Raw genomic sequence first — 17,256 nt, forward strand, 5'->3', positions numbered from 1 at the left:
ACTACTCTTCAGAGGTGGCAATATCCTTTACTTCATTGAGAAAACACAGAAGCTTTCAAATGACATTCTCCTCATTTTCCAGTGCCATGTCAACAAATCTATCTCCATGTTCCCATTCTCTCCTTCTACCCTCCTGATAATGCAGAAAATATCCCTTTTTCCATAGGCCAGTCCTTCCACATGAGCTCTGGGTTCCATTCCATCAACTCTCAGGGGCTCCATTCATCTGTAATCCTTTCTAGTTTGTACCTTAGTTTCTTGTTGTCAACTTGAGTCTTCCTATAAAAATCCAACATGTTCTGATATAAAATTGTCCCTGGACCCCCACATGTCTCCCTACATACTGCTGTTTCTCTCTACTTCCTTTATAGCCAAACTTTTAAAGTAAGTTGTTGACACTTGATTTTTCCACTTCCTCTGATTTCTTTCATTCTTCGATCCATATTTTCACATTACCAAAAGCAAAGTGTGATTTTGAGTCCTCATATTATTTTATTTCTTCGCATCCAACTCCAACATCATTTTTTTTCTATTTCTTAGACTTCGTTGCCATACCTATCTTGATCTTCCATGACATCCTCATTCTCTAATCACAAATATTTATCATCTTCTTTTTCTCAAAGTTTCAATATCCAGCAATTCAGCAAAGCTTGACTTTTTTTCCTTCTCAAAATCTAACTCCATCTGTTCTTTCCATTCCCTGCAATGATCTCTACTCAGTCAACGAGTACGTCTCTGTTCTTAGTTTCCTGACAGCTACATTAAGCCAACTGGGTACTGCTCAGTCTTCCTTTTTCTTGCCTTCTCAGCAGCACTGCTACTTGTACTGCCAACTTCACCTCATGCTGGCCATTCACTGAATCATCCTTGTAACTGATCTGCCTGACTTAGGTATGTACGTTGCACAACATTTTAATTTCCACTGTCAGTCCAACTTCCTAATACACAAGTTGTACACAGTAAAACTCTATAGCTCTTTCTCCAACCCCTCTTCCTCTCTTTGCCATATACTCAAAAAATAATTAGTTGCTTATTTCATCTACAAAAAAATCTCTGGGCCAACAATCAAATTCTATATAATAAAGCTCTTATTCACTCATAGAACTTCTTCTCCTGTAGTTTTTCACATATTTATTCTAACCACATTTCACTCTCCACAGTTACCTAAGAACATCTTGCACATCCTATTTTTGCACACCATATTATCTCTCTGATATGCCTTTTTTCCTCTTTTTTTGCAGAATAAGACCTGTACTATTACTCTCCTGTGGTATGATAATGAGAAAAACCCATAAATATACAGTTTTGTTATCAAATTGTAGGCATGTTTATGTTACGGTAGAAACTGTATGTTAAGGGTGGATAGTTAATTAATAGAAAAACCAGGCTGAAGGTAACAATTAAAAATAAGCACACACATACATCTTAAACATTTTATTTTAATTTTATACATAGAAAGGATATTTATTTACAATCTTGGGATGCATAGCCATGGCCATTACTTAGATTAGCCAGATTTTAGTTCCCCATCATCTTTCTGTAGTGGCTTAGGTTTCTCTATTAGGTAACTAAATTCTATGATTTCCAGTCTCCATTTTTTTAAGACAAATAACTAGCTAAATTTTTTCAAATAACCTGCATTTAGAAGGGAATGCTTTTTGTTTTTCATATTTTTTTTCTCCAAACTTAGAGAATGGTCTTGTCCACACCAAATAAACATTTTTTAAAAATGTCTTGCATTCATTCAGTCTTTCCAACGCATTCAGTTTCATTAGAAACATTTCTTTTCATCCTAATTCATGGATTATGTGCTAAGTTTTAAGTTTACATAATTATTATCAAAAGTTACATATATTATTATACCACTTGTATCATAACTGGTATAAGCAGATCTCGGAACAAACACCGCTGTCTCTGAATGTGCATAGAAATCTGCTGGTGACAGCCTACATGTATGTTGGTCAATGTTCTCTAATATATGTAAACTCTGTGCTCATTATGTTCTTTTTCCTTTCAAAGCGCAGCAGATACCTTTATGTTTAAATAGTACAAAATCGGCCTTGAAATAAGGAGAAAAATATTATTTGTAAGTGCAAATCATTACAGCAAATGAGTCATTTATTTTTAGTGGTAAAATTTACATTAATTTTAATTAAAATGTCTTCACTAAGGGTCAATTATCTAATTAGTATTTTTCAAAAACTGATAACTACATTACTAATAATGTAATTAAGTATGTTATTATGTCTTTTAGTTGTATATATAAACGGACATTTGAAGTTCAGCTAAGTTAGAGCACTCTTTAAAGCTAGTGACATCTCAAATTTTCTTAGTACATGCAGTGTATATACAACAACATTGCTTCAGGTATAAAGTTTATCTAAACAGATGTTGTTTATTAATCCCATTAGTCACGTTTTTACCATATGACATAGTAGGAAGCAAAAAAATGAGATCCTTTAGCATATAATATTTCTTACACTTTCATTTTTTGAAAGCTGTAAGAGGAATTTAGAAAAAAATACTTTTGCAGGTTATGAGCACATTTACATAATTGTTCATTTCACTGGTGATCATTTTTCACTTCAAATATTAAAGAAGATGGAGCCATCTCTCTGGCAATAGAATTGTTATAAAAGTAATCAACACTGGTCTAAGAGAGATCAAACTCAACTATCCTCCAGAGAGAGAAAGACTGTATGGTTCTTAACTAATATCTGCCTTCTTAAGGATTATGAATTGCTAGTAATACACTTCCAGATAGATGGTATTCTTTCTCAGTATATGCTGTTTAGAGTATATACTATGGTGGAATGCAGATATGAGTCATAAGAGTTTTGGTTACTATTTCTAACTCTTAAATCATTGCCATTAAAATAGAAGTAGTTGTAGAAAATTTAGTAAAATATTATTTAACTATATAGCTACTAAATGTATGTAGTTTCTTAAGAATCAGTGGATAGACTCAAATTTATTTATAACACCTAAATTTAATTTTTTTGAAAAGATTTTATTATAAAATGTCTGTACATATTTTGGGGGTACATGTGATATTTTGATAGCTGTATAGGAGGTATAATGAAGAAATCAGGGTAACTGGAATATCCATCACCTCAAACATTTATCTTTTGTGTGTGTGTGTAATATTAATATTACAATTCTTCTTTCCTAGCTATTTTGAAATACAAAATAAATTATTGTTAACTATAATTTCCCTACTGTACTACTGAATACTAAAACTTATTCCTTCTGTAATTTTGTGTCCCTTAACCAACTTCTCTTCTTCCCCTCTTCCCTTCCCAGACTCTGGTAACCACATTTTACTCTCTGTCTCCATGAGATTTACTTTCCGAGTTCCTGCATATGAGTGAGAACATGTAATACTTAAATTTAATTATTATGTTGAAAAGAAAATATTTGCATAGACTCCTTCAACTCATTCCTGTGCTCATGCAGGTGTTCTCCTTGAGGAATATTTATCTTTCTGAATTAGCCATCACTCTTGCCTCGACCTTTATCTTCCCTGAGAGCTAAGTCCAGGCAGATGAACTGAAGAGAAAGAAGAGAGTGCAGTGTAATTCGCAAAAAGGTGATTAAGAGGCAGCAATGGAACCAAGATGAAAATGACTGTGAACTGAGGAGGTGGAGGTTCCTCTCCTCCATCCATGCGCTCAGGTAAGTGAGAGCATCTTCACTGGATAGACTGGCAAGGGTGCTGGGTCAGTTTCTGCAGTGTTGGAGAAGGCAGAGACCATGATGGTGTGCTGCAGGGACAGCCAGGGCCCTGCAAGCTCATAGTGGGGCATAGGTCATTAACGGCGATAGAAATATTGTATTTGCTGACATCTCTTATTTATATCTGTCATTTTTCTTCTGATGTCTTGCCATGTCATATACTTTAAGAATTATCATTTAGGAAAACAGCGAGCATTTTTTTTTACAAATACAAGATTGAAAAGGCTGCATATTTCCTTCTTTCTACACTTGTCATTCTTATTCAGCTTATTTGTATCTGTAGAGTATGAGTAATTTTTCCATGTGCAGAAATGCTGTGTGTGTGTAACTGACTATTGACTTTATCATATATTTGAGTAAAACTGAAGAAATAATAAGCAACATTGATATTTGTGCAGAAATATGATAAATGTGTAACCATGGTATTCATTAAGTTAAAAGCTCATTTTACTCCTGCTTTGGAAGAATCTGCCTAATGTGTCTGACATTTGAAATATAAATAACTTATGAGATCTTAGAGATAAAACAATGAAATACATTTATTGAATTTTATCTTTTTTTAAAATGTCAGCATTGGTTTGTAAATACATTGCTTGACATTGCACATTTTCAAAAGATTAACTACACTTTTGCAATCTTAAAATATTTTAAATTTTCTTTCTGAGTTTTTCCAGTTTATTAGGGAAAGAAGCATAAGAAAAAAAAATAGAAATGTTTTGTCGTAAAGGTGACCTAAAAGATAAGTTTAAATACAGGGAATTGGGCACTGTGTTGAACGTTTCCATTATTAGCACATAAGCGATCTTAAATAAATGTCTATTGCATTAGACACTCTTTAAGACAAAGTTATCATGGCTCTGCTTCAAAGGGCAGGCTGGCAACATATTTCAGGAAGGATGTGATGATTCTAACGTAGACTTTAAGCTATGAGAGCAATATGGCAGTGAAGACTCATGGACATTGTTCACTTCCTACCTCCCCCCAGACCTCAGAAATGTTAGGGGATGAGAAAGAAAGAAAAACCTGTGCTGCATATTTTCTAGGTACGAAATGGTATAAAAGGGCAATCTGATACTGCAAACTTTGGCTAATAAAACAAACTGACACAATTAAATGACCATTGAAAATAAACATTGTGGTTTCAAAGATTTATTTATGATTTATGGTGTCTTGATGTGGGACTGTCTTGATGTGGGACTGTTGCCTTCCTTTTTGTTTATTCAATAAATATCTGCTGAGCACCTGTACCCACCAGGCACTGTTCTAGGTGTTGGTGCTTCAGTGGTGGACAGAGCCCCTGCACTCATACAGCTCTCACTCTATGGGTTGGGATGCAGACAGCAAATCAGCAAACAGACACAAATACACAATACAATTTCGAATGTCAGGTGTTTAAAGCATTCCACCTGTTTTTTCTGAGGTAGTGGGGCAAATAACTTTCTGCTGGCTTGATCTGTGCTGATTAGGACACAGATCTACATAGATCTACACAGATCTTACAAACTATGGTTTGTAAGAAACCATAGTTACTCAGAAATAGAGAGGAGTATTTATATATTTATTACACATACATAATCAATAAGGATGCTGGGCATTTGATTTTTAGTTTACTTCAACGACAAAATGGGTCTAGTAATATTAGTTGTCATAGTTACTAGTACTAATTTAATGTTAATTTACTTAACATTTTAGCATAGGAAAAGGGTTATGGATTTATTATTTGTAAATTAGAAACACAATAAAATCTAGTTAAATTACTTGTTCTGGTATAAGAATCAGCATATGTGAATTATTTTTGCATTTGTTTAATTATAATGAAGTTCTTAACAAAATGAGAGCTATTAAAGGCCCAGGGCAATGGTACCTAAACTTCAGCTTGTACTTAGGAATTGCCCATGAACACTGATAAAAGGCAGATTCTAGGGCTCTGACATAGAACATTCTGATTACTTTATGTGCTGACTATTGTCCAGGAATCTGGGTTCTAAATAAGCATCCTGAGTGATTCTAATAAAGATGGTCCTGGATCCCCACGGAGACGCAGTCTTGTTGGGTTATATCAGATATATGTGAGTTGATTTTTTCTTTTATTTCTCAATGACAGTCAAGCAATTCCAAAGGGAACAATTTTAGGAGCTCTCTGAGATAAGAATCTAGTGACCAGTAGCAGAATGTATTTTACACAAAGAGTAATAGAGTAGTTTTATGCTGTAAGACCAAGTTCCTGGCCTCTGTCCCAGAGTAATGTAGGATCATTTAATTGATTACCAGGTGGACGCTAACCAAAAAAAGATAAATATTTGTAGAATTAGAGAAATACTGTACCGAAGTATAAAGTCTAATGGTGTCTGGAATTTTCTTTTCTTTTCTTTTTTTTTTTTTTTTTTGAGATGGTGTCTTGCCCTGTTGCCCAGGCTGGAGTGCAACGGTGTGATCTTGGATCACTGCAACCTCCACCTCCCAGGTTCAAGCGATTCTCCTGCCTCAGCCTCCCAAGTAGCTGGGATTACAGGTGTGTGCTTCCATGCCAAGCTAATTTTCGTATTTTTAGTAGAGATGGGGTTTCACCATGTTGGCCAGGCTGGTCTTGAACTCCTGACCTCATGGTCCACCTGCCTCAGCCTCCCAAAGTGCTGGGATTACAGGCATGAGCCACCATGCCTGGCCAGCCTGGAAATTTCAAAATGGTCAATCAGAGAAATAATTTTAAATGTGCTACAAAGTAATACTGTACTCCAAATAAGTTATGCATTCATTTGCTTAACTTTCATCCATGAAATCTTTAATTACTGCTTGTACTTTTGAAATCCTTTCCTACTGTGCAGTTTGTAAAAGCTCAAAATAGATACTGACAGCTAAAAGTAAAATAATCTAACCACATTATATTTCAACATTTAAGAAGAAAAAGTTCAAAACTAGTTGTTATCCTGTTTATTTCTGTAAATGCAAAACTCTCTTAATGCTTTTAGGTGAAGTAGGCCCAAATAATAGGCTATATTCTGTCATGTCTGACTAAAATAAAAATTCAGCCTAAGGAAACTCCTTTTGTGACATTATTTGTTCTACAAAAAGTACAAAAGTTAGCTGGGCATGGTGGCAGGCAGACATTGTATCTCCATGCTGCTTACTCTAGGTTGCAGTATGTTCCCAACACATTTTAATCATTTTAAAACGGTATTTCAATTTTTCTTTCAGTTTGTATGCTCAGCCACCTTTTCTCTGCACGTTTCCAAACTGAAAGGATTTTTTTCTCTAATAATGTATTAATAGAGAAATCTAGATTTTTGGATTAATATTCTTTAATAAGCAACTAGTTGAACAGAACGGGTTGTTCTCTAATTGATTATGATTCCCACTGGAACATTTCCCCAGGTTGAATGAAGGTCCAGGTTTTCTTTTCTTATTCTTCTTTCCATCCTCTATTCAGTTTCAGCTGAGAATCTACCAAACTAAGATTACGGTGACCAATCAATTTTAGGCAGGAAGGGGCTGCACTGATTGACTCAAATGCTTCCTTTTCAGAGAAACTAAAGCCCACGGGCCCATTTACCAAAGCGGGTGTGTTCTTATCCGTGTTTTCTTATTTTTCAAGATTCCAGACTAGTTATAAAGCAAATGGTATAACTGCTAGCTGATGGGAATTTCTGGAATGGGTTTAAGTGTGAGGAAGACAAAGGCCTAGTGGTAAGGTCAGCTCTGGAGGTAGATTATTTGGATTCCAATCAACTTAGTTGTGTGATGTTAGGCAAATTACGTAACTTTTCTGTGCCTCAATTTCTTTGAAAGAGGGTGTGTAATAGTATCTATCTCACACCGTAATTGTGAGGATTAAGTGAGGTATTCTACCAAAAGTATTAAAACATGCAGTTAAACTCTCAGTGAACCGTATTTTTATACAAATTACAAACTGTCAAAGCCTTAAGTCTTGAGCTCTCTAGGAGAGTTAGGAACCCTCCTATGGCATTGTCTTCTAAAAATCTGCTGCACAAAGTTGATGTTTGCATCAACTTTAGAGATCAAATGGATTACTTTTATGAAGTTTGGGGCAAATGAATTAGACACACACAGGAACCCCCTCCCCCAACACACAGAAGGTATGTGGATACCGAGAATTCAAAAGTCTGAGGGTGGCTGTGCTCAACAGGTAAAGGGATGCTTAGAAAACTGCCTTTTTTGGCCAGGCGCGGTGGCTCATGCCTGTAATCCCAGCACTTTGGGAGGCCGAGGCGGGTGGATCACGAGGTCAGGAGTTCAAGACCAGCCTGGCCAAGATGGTGAAACCCCCGTCTCTACTAAAAATATAAAAATTAGCCAGGCATAGTGGTGGGCGCTTGTAATCCCAGCTACTCGGGAGGCTGTGGAAGATTATTGCTTGAACCCGTAAGGCGGAGGTTGCAGTGAGCCGAGATCTCCCCATTGCACTCCAGCCTGGGCGACAGAGCAAGACTTCCTCTAAAACAAAACAAAAAACTAACCTTTTCAGGAGGAAGTCGGGACCTTCAGTGAGGATGGCTGGCTACCAAAGAACTGAACTTTAACACGTGAGTTGGTCTCCCTGCGACCACAGATGTCCAACGCAGGCCCACCTTCCGCCGCCTGGAAGGCCCAGGTGTGGCTGGAGGGCGGCTGAAAGGGTCAGAACACGGGACTATTCTCAACTTTGGGCTTTTACACAGCAGTTTCAAAGACAAAGGGGCTTTTCAGGTAGGTTTGGTTTGCCGTCCTCCTCCTCCCAGGTCTGAGCTTGTTCCCCAAGGTCCCCAACCATGCTTGGGACGTCCTTCAGTTTGCCCCATTTTCTTCGGGCCACCCCGCGCCCCTAGGTTGTCTGCCGTCCCTCCTAGCGAGAGGTGGATGGCCGCGACATTCCAGGGAGGAAAAACGGGGGGGTGAGGGGGGGCAAAGACGCCCTTCTGACCTCCTACCTCGGTGACGCGTCCCACCACGCCCGCGAGGAGCCCTCAGGCTACGCCTTCGCCGCGCTCGCTCCCCTAGCTCCGATCCTCGGCGGGGGGAGGGGCGCGGTGCGGCCGGCGCTCTCTGATTGGCTCCCGCGTCGGCGATCCACGCCACAATTGTTCCCTGCGACCTTCTGGCGCCAGCGCACTGCAGGTGGGGAGCGGACGTTGGAAATTGCTGGAAGTTGGAGGCAGGGGAGCGGTCACTCGCGGCGAGCGCCGGCGGCGGCCAGGGCGCAAAGTTGAGAGCAGTCCCTAGTCTGAGCCTTTCAGTCGCCCTCCAGTATCATCAGTACCACGGACTTCACCATGGACTTACCACTTGCTGCGGCCCCTCAGCAACCCAGTGCACCTGCCACTCCACCAGGTAGGTACGCCGAGGCACCCGGGTGTCGGACATCGCGCCTTCGCCGCCCTTTGCCTCCGCGGTACTGCCTGAGCGGGGTGCCTGGGAGAGCTGTGGGGATTGGGGCCGGTCGCCCGGTGCACTCCTCCCGCCGCCCCTGGAAGGGAGGCGAAGACAAGTTTTTTTTTACGGGAGAGCCCTCGCTTCGAGCTGCCTCCTCCCTCCTTCTGCGGCGTGCGCCTCGAGACCCTCATCCGCCGCCAGGGCCGGGGTGGGCCGGGCGTTGGGGCTGGCGATAGCCCCCGGGGAGGGTCTTCATATAGACTTGAGGGTGTGCATGCTGGTCCCTGCCCTTCGCCGCAGCGGGGCTGGGACTCGGTGGTCGGGTCCCGCAGCCGCCCTTGGTGCGCACGGGCTGGGGTGTAGACGGGGCGCGCAAGGCTGTATTTCGCAGAGGCGTGGTGGTGCTTGCCCCGAGCGTGGCTCTGAGCGACCATAGGAGAGGCTAATGCACCGGTCTAGGTGTGAATGGTGCATTAGAGATGGCGTTGATGGGTGCGAGGGGCACAGAGAGGCTTAAGTGCTACTGTACTTTGGAGACAGTTTGCGTTGGAATGTGGTTTAAGGGAGACAGAGGCAACAGTTTCGAGAAGGCAGAGAGGTTATGAAGGTAAGTCAGAGGGAGTTATTCCCAGGATTCTAGCTGAGAAAGTTGCAACCTTGTTGATAGAAGCAGCCACCTTTACCTCCTGGCCCAACCCTCAAAAAAGCACCTGGCAATGTCTATGGAAGGGTGGCATTTAAATGAGGCCAATCGAGTTTGATGGTTAAAGGGCCTAAGAGTTACTGAGAAATCAACAGTATTGTGATGGGAAAAGCAGCGCCATTTTTATTCAGCAAAGAAAGTTTGGAAATATTTTATTGTGAGTATTGAGGATAAGATTTAAGGAAGTTGTTGATGGGGTGTGTGGTGGGTAGAGTTAGGTGACTACTCTAGCCTCAGACTAAAGGTAGTTGACTCTTCAAATTTTACTTACAATTATTTCAAGCATACTTAACCTAGAAGTAAGTATTTGCACTTTACACGGGATACTCATTCGCGGTCCTTAGCTAGAATGTGCTCCTGTTGTTTAGTCTTCAGGGATTTCATTTATAATACAGGATTCCCCCTTGTCCAGACGACTTTTCCTAGCAGCGAGCTGGAAACCTGACATTAGGGTACAGGCTGCCCTGTGCTTTACTACTTAAAATAAAAGTATGTGGAAGGAGTGTAAAATAATTCTGCCTTCTGTTGAAATCTTGTATTGCAGTCATAACTTCCAGTTAAATAGTAAAGTACCTATCCCAAACTATCTTGAATAGCAGTTATAATGTGTATCATACGAATAAAGTATTGGTAGTGAAATTAATCATGTATTTGAAGAAAATACTATTCTCTGTTTATTAATAAATTGATCAAAATTTAGGGTTTTTCATCTTCTCAGCTCTGTGGAGGATCCTCTGTTTCCCATACTGACATGCAGTGTATGACCTTATAGCATATCAAACTCCTGACTTAAATAGGCTGCTTCCAGTGTATCAGCAAATGCCAACATTTTGCTAATGAGGAGCAAGGGAGTTGGACGTATACATTTGCATTTCTTTTAGGGAGACAAGTATATATTCTGTCTCTTCCCCCTCTTTCTTTCCCTTCTGCCAACCCCATGTCTGCCATAGGCTTACTCCTCCCTCTCCCATGCGGCAATATTTTCTTTACTATGCTAATAGTAAATACCTTTTAATTTATATAACGCATATACGTTTTTAAAAGTGATTTGATAGTAATGAACTCATTTGAACATCTCAGCAACCAGAGAAAGTTCTTTTCAGTACTGAAATAAGCAGGAGAATCAAGGGAAGGAGATAGGACTTAAAACATTTTTGACATTCTTCTTTATTTAGCCAGAGGTCTTGAGTTGGTACCTTGGTGCTACTATAAATTTGTACAGCCGCGTATAGCCCTAATTTGTGTAGTACAGTCGTGTACAGCATAGTGCATAGTGAGGTCATGAGACCTCATATATGATGCTGGTCCCATAGATTATAAGGGAACTGAAAAATTCCCGTTGCCTAGTGAAGCTTTAGTATTCGTAATGTCTTAGGGCAACACATTACTCATGTTTTTGTGGTGATGCTGGTGTAAGCAAACCTACTGTGCAACCAGTCCTGTAGAAGTCTAGCATATAGAATTATGTACAGTACATAATACTTGATAATGTTAAATACATTACTGGTTTATGTAGTTTCTATACATTTTATCATTGTTTTAGAGTATGCTCCCGTTGACTAAAAAGAAAAGTTAACTATAGAACAGCCTGAGGCAGGTCCTCAGGAAATATTCCAGAATATGGCACTGTCATAATAGCAGATGACAGCATGTTATAACCCCTGAAAGCCTTTCAGTGGGACAAGATTGGAGGTGGAAGACAGTGATATAAATGATCTGGACCCTGTGTAGGCCTAGGCTAATGGATGTGTTTATGTCTTAGATTTTTTTTTTTTTTTTTTTTTAAAGACAGGAGTCTCACTCTGTTGCCCGGGCTGGAGTGCAGTGGCATGATCTTGGCTCACTGCAACCTCCATCTCCCTGGTTCAAGCAACTCCCCTGCCTCGGCCTTCTGAGTAGCTGGGATTACAGGTGCACACCACCACACCTGGCTATTTTTTTTTGTATTTCTAGTAGAGATGGGATTTCACCATGTTGGCCAGACTGGTCTCAAACTCCTGACCTCAGGCAGTCTGTCTGCCTTGGCCTCCAAAAGTGCTGGGATTACAGGCGTGAGCCACCACGCCTGGCCTGTTTGGTCTTAGTTTTTGACAAAAAGTTTTAAAATTAAAAGTAAATAGAAAAGAACTTATGGAATTAGGGTATAAAGAAAGAATATTTTTGTACAGCTGTACAATATGTGTCTCAAGCTAAGTGCAATTACAGAAGACTTAAAAAGTTTATAAAGTAAAAAAGTTACAGTAAGCCAAGGTTAATTTATTATCGAAGAAAGAAGAACTTTTTAAAAATAAATTCAGTGTAGCCTAAATGTAGAATATTTATAAAGTCTATAGTAGTGTACAGTAATGCGTTAGATCTTAACATTCACTCACTTAGAACATCTTTCAGTCCTGCAGTCTTCATTCATGGTGAGTGCCCTGTATAGGTATGCCATTTTTTATCTTTTATGCTGTATTTTTACTGTACCTTTTTTGTGTTTAGATACACACATAGTATTGTGTTGGTTACTACGGTATTCAGTACAGTAAGTTGCTGTATAGGTCTGTAACCTAGGAATAATAGACTGTACCATCTAGCCTGTGTGTGTAGAAGGCTAGATTGTCTAGATTTGTTAAGTATACTGTGATGTCTACACAGAAACGGAATTGCCTAATGATGCATTTTTAAGAATGTATCCCTATCATTAAGCAACATATGAGTATATTTACAGTTGTTTTCTATTTGGGCAAGTCTTGGGAATATTTGATTAATACCACACAAGCCTTAACTTTTCATACTGATAATACATTGTTTCTTTGAAGCACCTAAGAATTGACTTTCTAGTCAATGAACTTCTTGGAATAACTAAAAACTCATATTGTAAAATTAGATGAATAAAATCATTTAGCTATCATTTTAAAGTTGAGCATTTTATAGAACATAGAACATTTTTATAATGTAAATAGTCCAGGTTGAGAGAAGGCTTATGAATTTGTTGTAATCAGATAGTGTGAGTCAACAGAAAAAAGACACATCAGGAAATGAAAAGTGCAAAAATATAACTTACCAGTATGTTAATTTGGTATGAGCAAATTAATAGTGTTTTGAAAAATTAGGAAATTATAAAAGTAGTTATTTGATGTCAGATGAAGAAAAGAACTTTAGTGTAAGCAAAACAGTTAACTTTTTACTAGAGTAAGTGTAGAATTTATGAGATGATAGAAATTGTTGATCTCTATGGAATGTAAGAATATGCCTTGCAGGGCCAGATAGTGGAAAGGAAGGGCATGTTTTGCAGTAAGGCTGAAGCCAAGGAAGGAAAAGGAGCAAAAGATCTTGCTGTAGGCTCCTGGATTGTTTAATTATTACTGAGAAGTCCAGAGTGACCTTGAGGTAGCCATAGTATTTGTTCAGTAGGCCTTAAATCTTAATAAAAATATAGAATCTATTATTAAGTGAGGTTACACCATGCTGTAAGATAGGAAGTATCAAGCATCTGAGGTTTGCTTTTGTAGGCCTTGCTTTCCAAATGATTTTATTGCTAGGGTAATGTTTAGTAGGTGGTTATGATTACAGGAATATATGGAGAGAAGGTTTTGAGGAAGGAATTGGACTAAGGGAGACCTGTGCCATGAAAAGGGCCAGATATGTAATTTAGAAGACACCAGATATCATTGAACATATTTGTATTTTTTATTAGTTTCTGATGTGCTGATGTTCAGTTCATCTGTAACTTAAAAAGTAAGGTGGACTGGGTGCAGTGGCTCACGCCTGTAATCCCAGCACTTTGGGAGGCTGGGGCAGGTGGATCACCTGAGGTCAGGCATTCCAGACCAGCCTGACTGACATGGGGAAACCCTATCTGTACTAAAAATGCAAGAATTAGCCGGGTGTGGTGATGCACACCTGTAATCCCAGCTACCCAGGAGGCTGAGGCAGGAGAATCGCCTGAACCCAGGAGGTGGAGGTTGCAGTGAGCTAAGATCACGCCATTGCATTCCAGCCTGGGCAATAAGAGCGAAACTCTATCTCGGGGGGTGAAAAAGTAAGGTGGAATGAAGTATTTCATAATATGTTCGCTGTTTGTGAGCGGATTCTTTTTTTATAACATGTAAATATATTTGACACTTTTGCATTTCCAATTTCATTTGTGTTTTCACTAATGTGTTACTTACCCTAATAGGGAACTGAATTTTTTTCCTCTGGTTTAGAAGGCAATACATTTTATTGTATAAAATTTATAAAATAAAAATGTGTAACTGAAAGTTTAAAAAATCACTCATTTTCCTTCACTCCAGAGAAAACTTTTGTTAATTTTTTTTTAGAATGCATGTGTGTATTGAAACAAAATTGGAGTCACACTGAATATAAAGTTGTTGTAATACAGCCACCATATTGTGAGGAAGCTCAGGGCATATAAAGATGCCTTGTATAGGTGTTCGAACCTGCAGGCCCAGCTAAAGTCTTAGGTGACAGCCGGCATACACCATCTGACATGTGAGTGAGTGAGCCTTTAGATAATACCAGTCGCTGGCTGATGGCAAATAGAGAAGCAATGAGGTATCCATGCTGAACCATGCCAAATTGCAGATTCCAGAGCAAAAGAAATGTTAGTGTTTGCAGCCACCAAATTCAAGGGTACTTTTTAGGCCATCAGATTATTCATTTTGCAATCATGTATTTTAAAATAATTGTAATTTAAGTATAACATATATGGTGAAATGCATAGACCTTAAGTGTGCAGTTTGATCAATTTTGACAAATGTGTACACTTGTGTAACTCATACTTTGTATCCCTTGTAAAGGTGAACATAGTAGACCAGAGTGAGCAAGGTATAAATGTTAGATGATTGGTGAAAGAGATTGGGAGGCCTTTGGTTATAATAAAAATATGATAGGAAGCTATCGGATTTTTAGAAATACACTTTGTATTTTAGAATAGTTTTAAATTTACAGAAAGTTGTGAAAATAATAGAGACTTCCCAAATAGCTTACATCTAGTTTTTCCTGTTGTTAACGTGTTACATTAGTATTGTCATTTGTCACAACCAGCGAAACAGTATTGGTACATTATTATTGACTAAATTCTTTACTTGATTGATTTCTTTAGTTTTTGCTTAAGGTCTGTATTAGTTAGCTGCCATAACAAAATACCACAGACTGCATGGATTAAACAACAGAAATTTATTTTTTCACAGATCCGGAGACTGGAAGTCTGAGATCTGGGTGTCAGCAGGGTTGGGTTCCAGTGAGGACTCTCTTCCTGGCTTGCAGAGGGGCACAGTCCCCTTTCCTAGGTGTATGCTTTCAGTGTGACTGGTTATTGTTGATGTTAATTTGGTCACCTGGCTGAGGTAGTGAAGCAAGATAATTTCCCTGACCCCTTTGCTGGCAGGAACTGGGATGTGGGTGCCAAAAGTAACCAGCCACTTAGGCACTGGCACGTGCAGACCCCACTCACTGGAACCCCGTGTGCTCAACCCCCTGTGGGAGGGAACACGCAGGTAAGCGAGTGCAGGAGCCGGGTTGAGTGCTTTTCGGCGCTGGCAGGAGCAGAACTCTGTGTGGACCCTGCGGCCCTAGAAGGAGTGTTACAGTCAGTACTCTTTTAGCTTTGCCATCCATGGACAGTTTAAATGCTAACAGCTCAGTGAAAGGTAAGTGTGACAGACAGCCTCTTGCACCTGCCTGGGAGAGAAGTGGCTGTTGGAATATGAGAAAGGGTGAATATGAAAGATTTTCCTTTCGAATGTGTTAAGATTCAGAGGCTTGCTAGACTTTGAAGTAGAAATATGGAGACCATTGAAAATGTGAGTCTGGAGTTCAGGGTATGGGGCAGGACTTAAGATTCTATTTGGTGGTTGCACATTTTATCCTTAAAGGATTCCATTGTATTTTTCACAGTAAGAATTTCATTTGATAGAGCAAAGAGCCTATGGTGATTTGAATAGAATGAGAAAAATTTAAATCAAACTTGTTTTTTTCCTGAAAGCATTGTGAATAGAAATAAGAGTAAAATATAGGTGATTTTCAGTCAGCATCTGTGACCCATCTGTATCTGACCTGAGTCCCAGCTGATATAGCCAGTTGAACAGTAGAAAATTCAGAATTTGATTTGCATGTCTTAAAGCTACTGAGGAGAAGAATTAGACATTTATTTTTTCCCCCTAGGAACTATGTGCGTATATTTTTGAGCCTTACCTTTTTTTTTTTTTTTTTCTTAGAGGGAAACCAGTCAGGAGTGGGAGGCCTCTGAACAAGCTGTATTCTGTGTAGCCGCCAGCTTCCATTTTTCTCCAGGCAGAACGCTGGCCCTCAGCACCTCTTTCTGCTTCCCCTTGGTCAGACCACTGAGGACTGCCGCTGTCCTGTCTGACTCCTCCTGTTTCGGTGAGTAATATAGGGAGGCTGAGGGTTTGATATTATTTGGCTCCATATTTTAAAAAGATATTTGGTAGTTATATAAAGTTCCATCTAATTTGATCGGTACTACTCAGTACTACTTTTAACTAAGTTGTTGTACAGAAATGGATCCTTTATTATTTAGAAAATATACTTTAAAGTTAATAATATTGGGAGAATTCCTGGTTCTTTCCTTTTCTCTTCCCTCTCCTTTAGTTCTTTATTTATTTTTAGAGCCTTTTGTACTGGTACATCTTCCCTTTCCTGGGGAGTTGATTTTAAAAATTAGATTTGCAAGAGGTATCCTTTTGGAGGATGATGAAAGCCACTTGCACTCAAACTTAAGGAAAATTTTTTTAAGTTCCCTGTATGCCCTTTTTAGATCCCATCCCAGAGAGGAGTGACTTCTGCAATGTTGTGTTATTTCCTTCCTTTCTTCATAGTGTTGTCAACAAATGAATATATGTATGTGGTAATAAACATGAAATTTGCCGTCTTCACCATCTTTAAGTGTGTAGTTCAGTAGTGATAAGTGTACTAACAATGTTGGGTAGTAGATCTCCAGGACTTTTTCATCTTACAGAACTGAAACAGTATACTAATTAAACAAATTCCTATTTTCCCCCAGGCCCAGCCTGGCCTTTTGTTTCTATGAATTTGACTGTTCTAGATACCTCATATAAGTGGAATTTCACAGTGTTTGTCTTTTTGTGAGTGGCATATTTGAGTTAGCATATGTCTTCAAGGTTCATCCATGTTGTCACATATGATATATGTTATGTGACTTATAAAAGCCAGAATTTCTTTCCTTTTGAAAAGCTGAATAATGTTCCATTTATAAAATTCTTAATGTTCATGTTACTGAATTTATAACATTCATGATTTGCAATATTTTTATACCTAGTTTAGGAAATTCTTCTATATCCTGAGATCATAAAGAAAGCCTTCTATATTTTTAAGAAATAATTTTTTTGTTTTAAAACAATATTAAATTTACAGGAAGGTTATGAGTACAATTCAGAGAACATTTTTTTTTCCTGAACCATTTGAGAGTAAGTTGCTGACTTGAT

The 17,256-nt window shown here is 38.9% G+C and overlaps 1 protein-coding gene across 1 annotated transcript; it reads left to right on the forward strand.

The window, feature by feature from the left end:
• Positions 1–3,665: 3,665 nt before the first annotated feature.
• On the forward strand, positions 3,666–16,176 carry LOC105552075. Its single transcript, XM_011997589.1, has 5 exons — positions 3,666–3,675; positions 8,303–8,439; positions 8,580–8,794; positions 8,848–9,060; positions 16,009–16,176. Exons 1-5 carry the CDS (start codon positions 3,666–3,668, stop codon positions 16,058–16,060), a joined length of 627 nt encoding a protein of 208 aa, XP_011852979.1. The 3' UTR covers positions 16,061–16,176.
• Positions 16,177–17,256: the final 1,080 nt, after the last annotated feature.

The sequence above is a fragment of the Mandrillus leucophaeus genome, unplaced genomic scaffold (genome assembly GCF_000951045.1).
Source record: "Mandrillus leucophaeus isolate KB7577 unplaced genomic scaffold, Mleu.le_1.0 Scaffold542, whole genome shotgun sequence".
NCBI lineage: Eukaryota > Metazoa > Chordata > Mammalia > Primates > Cercopithecidae > Mandrillus > Mandrillus leucophaeus.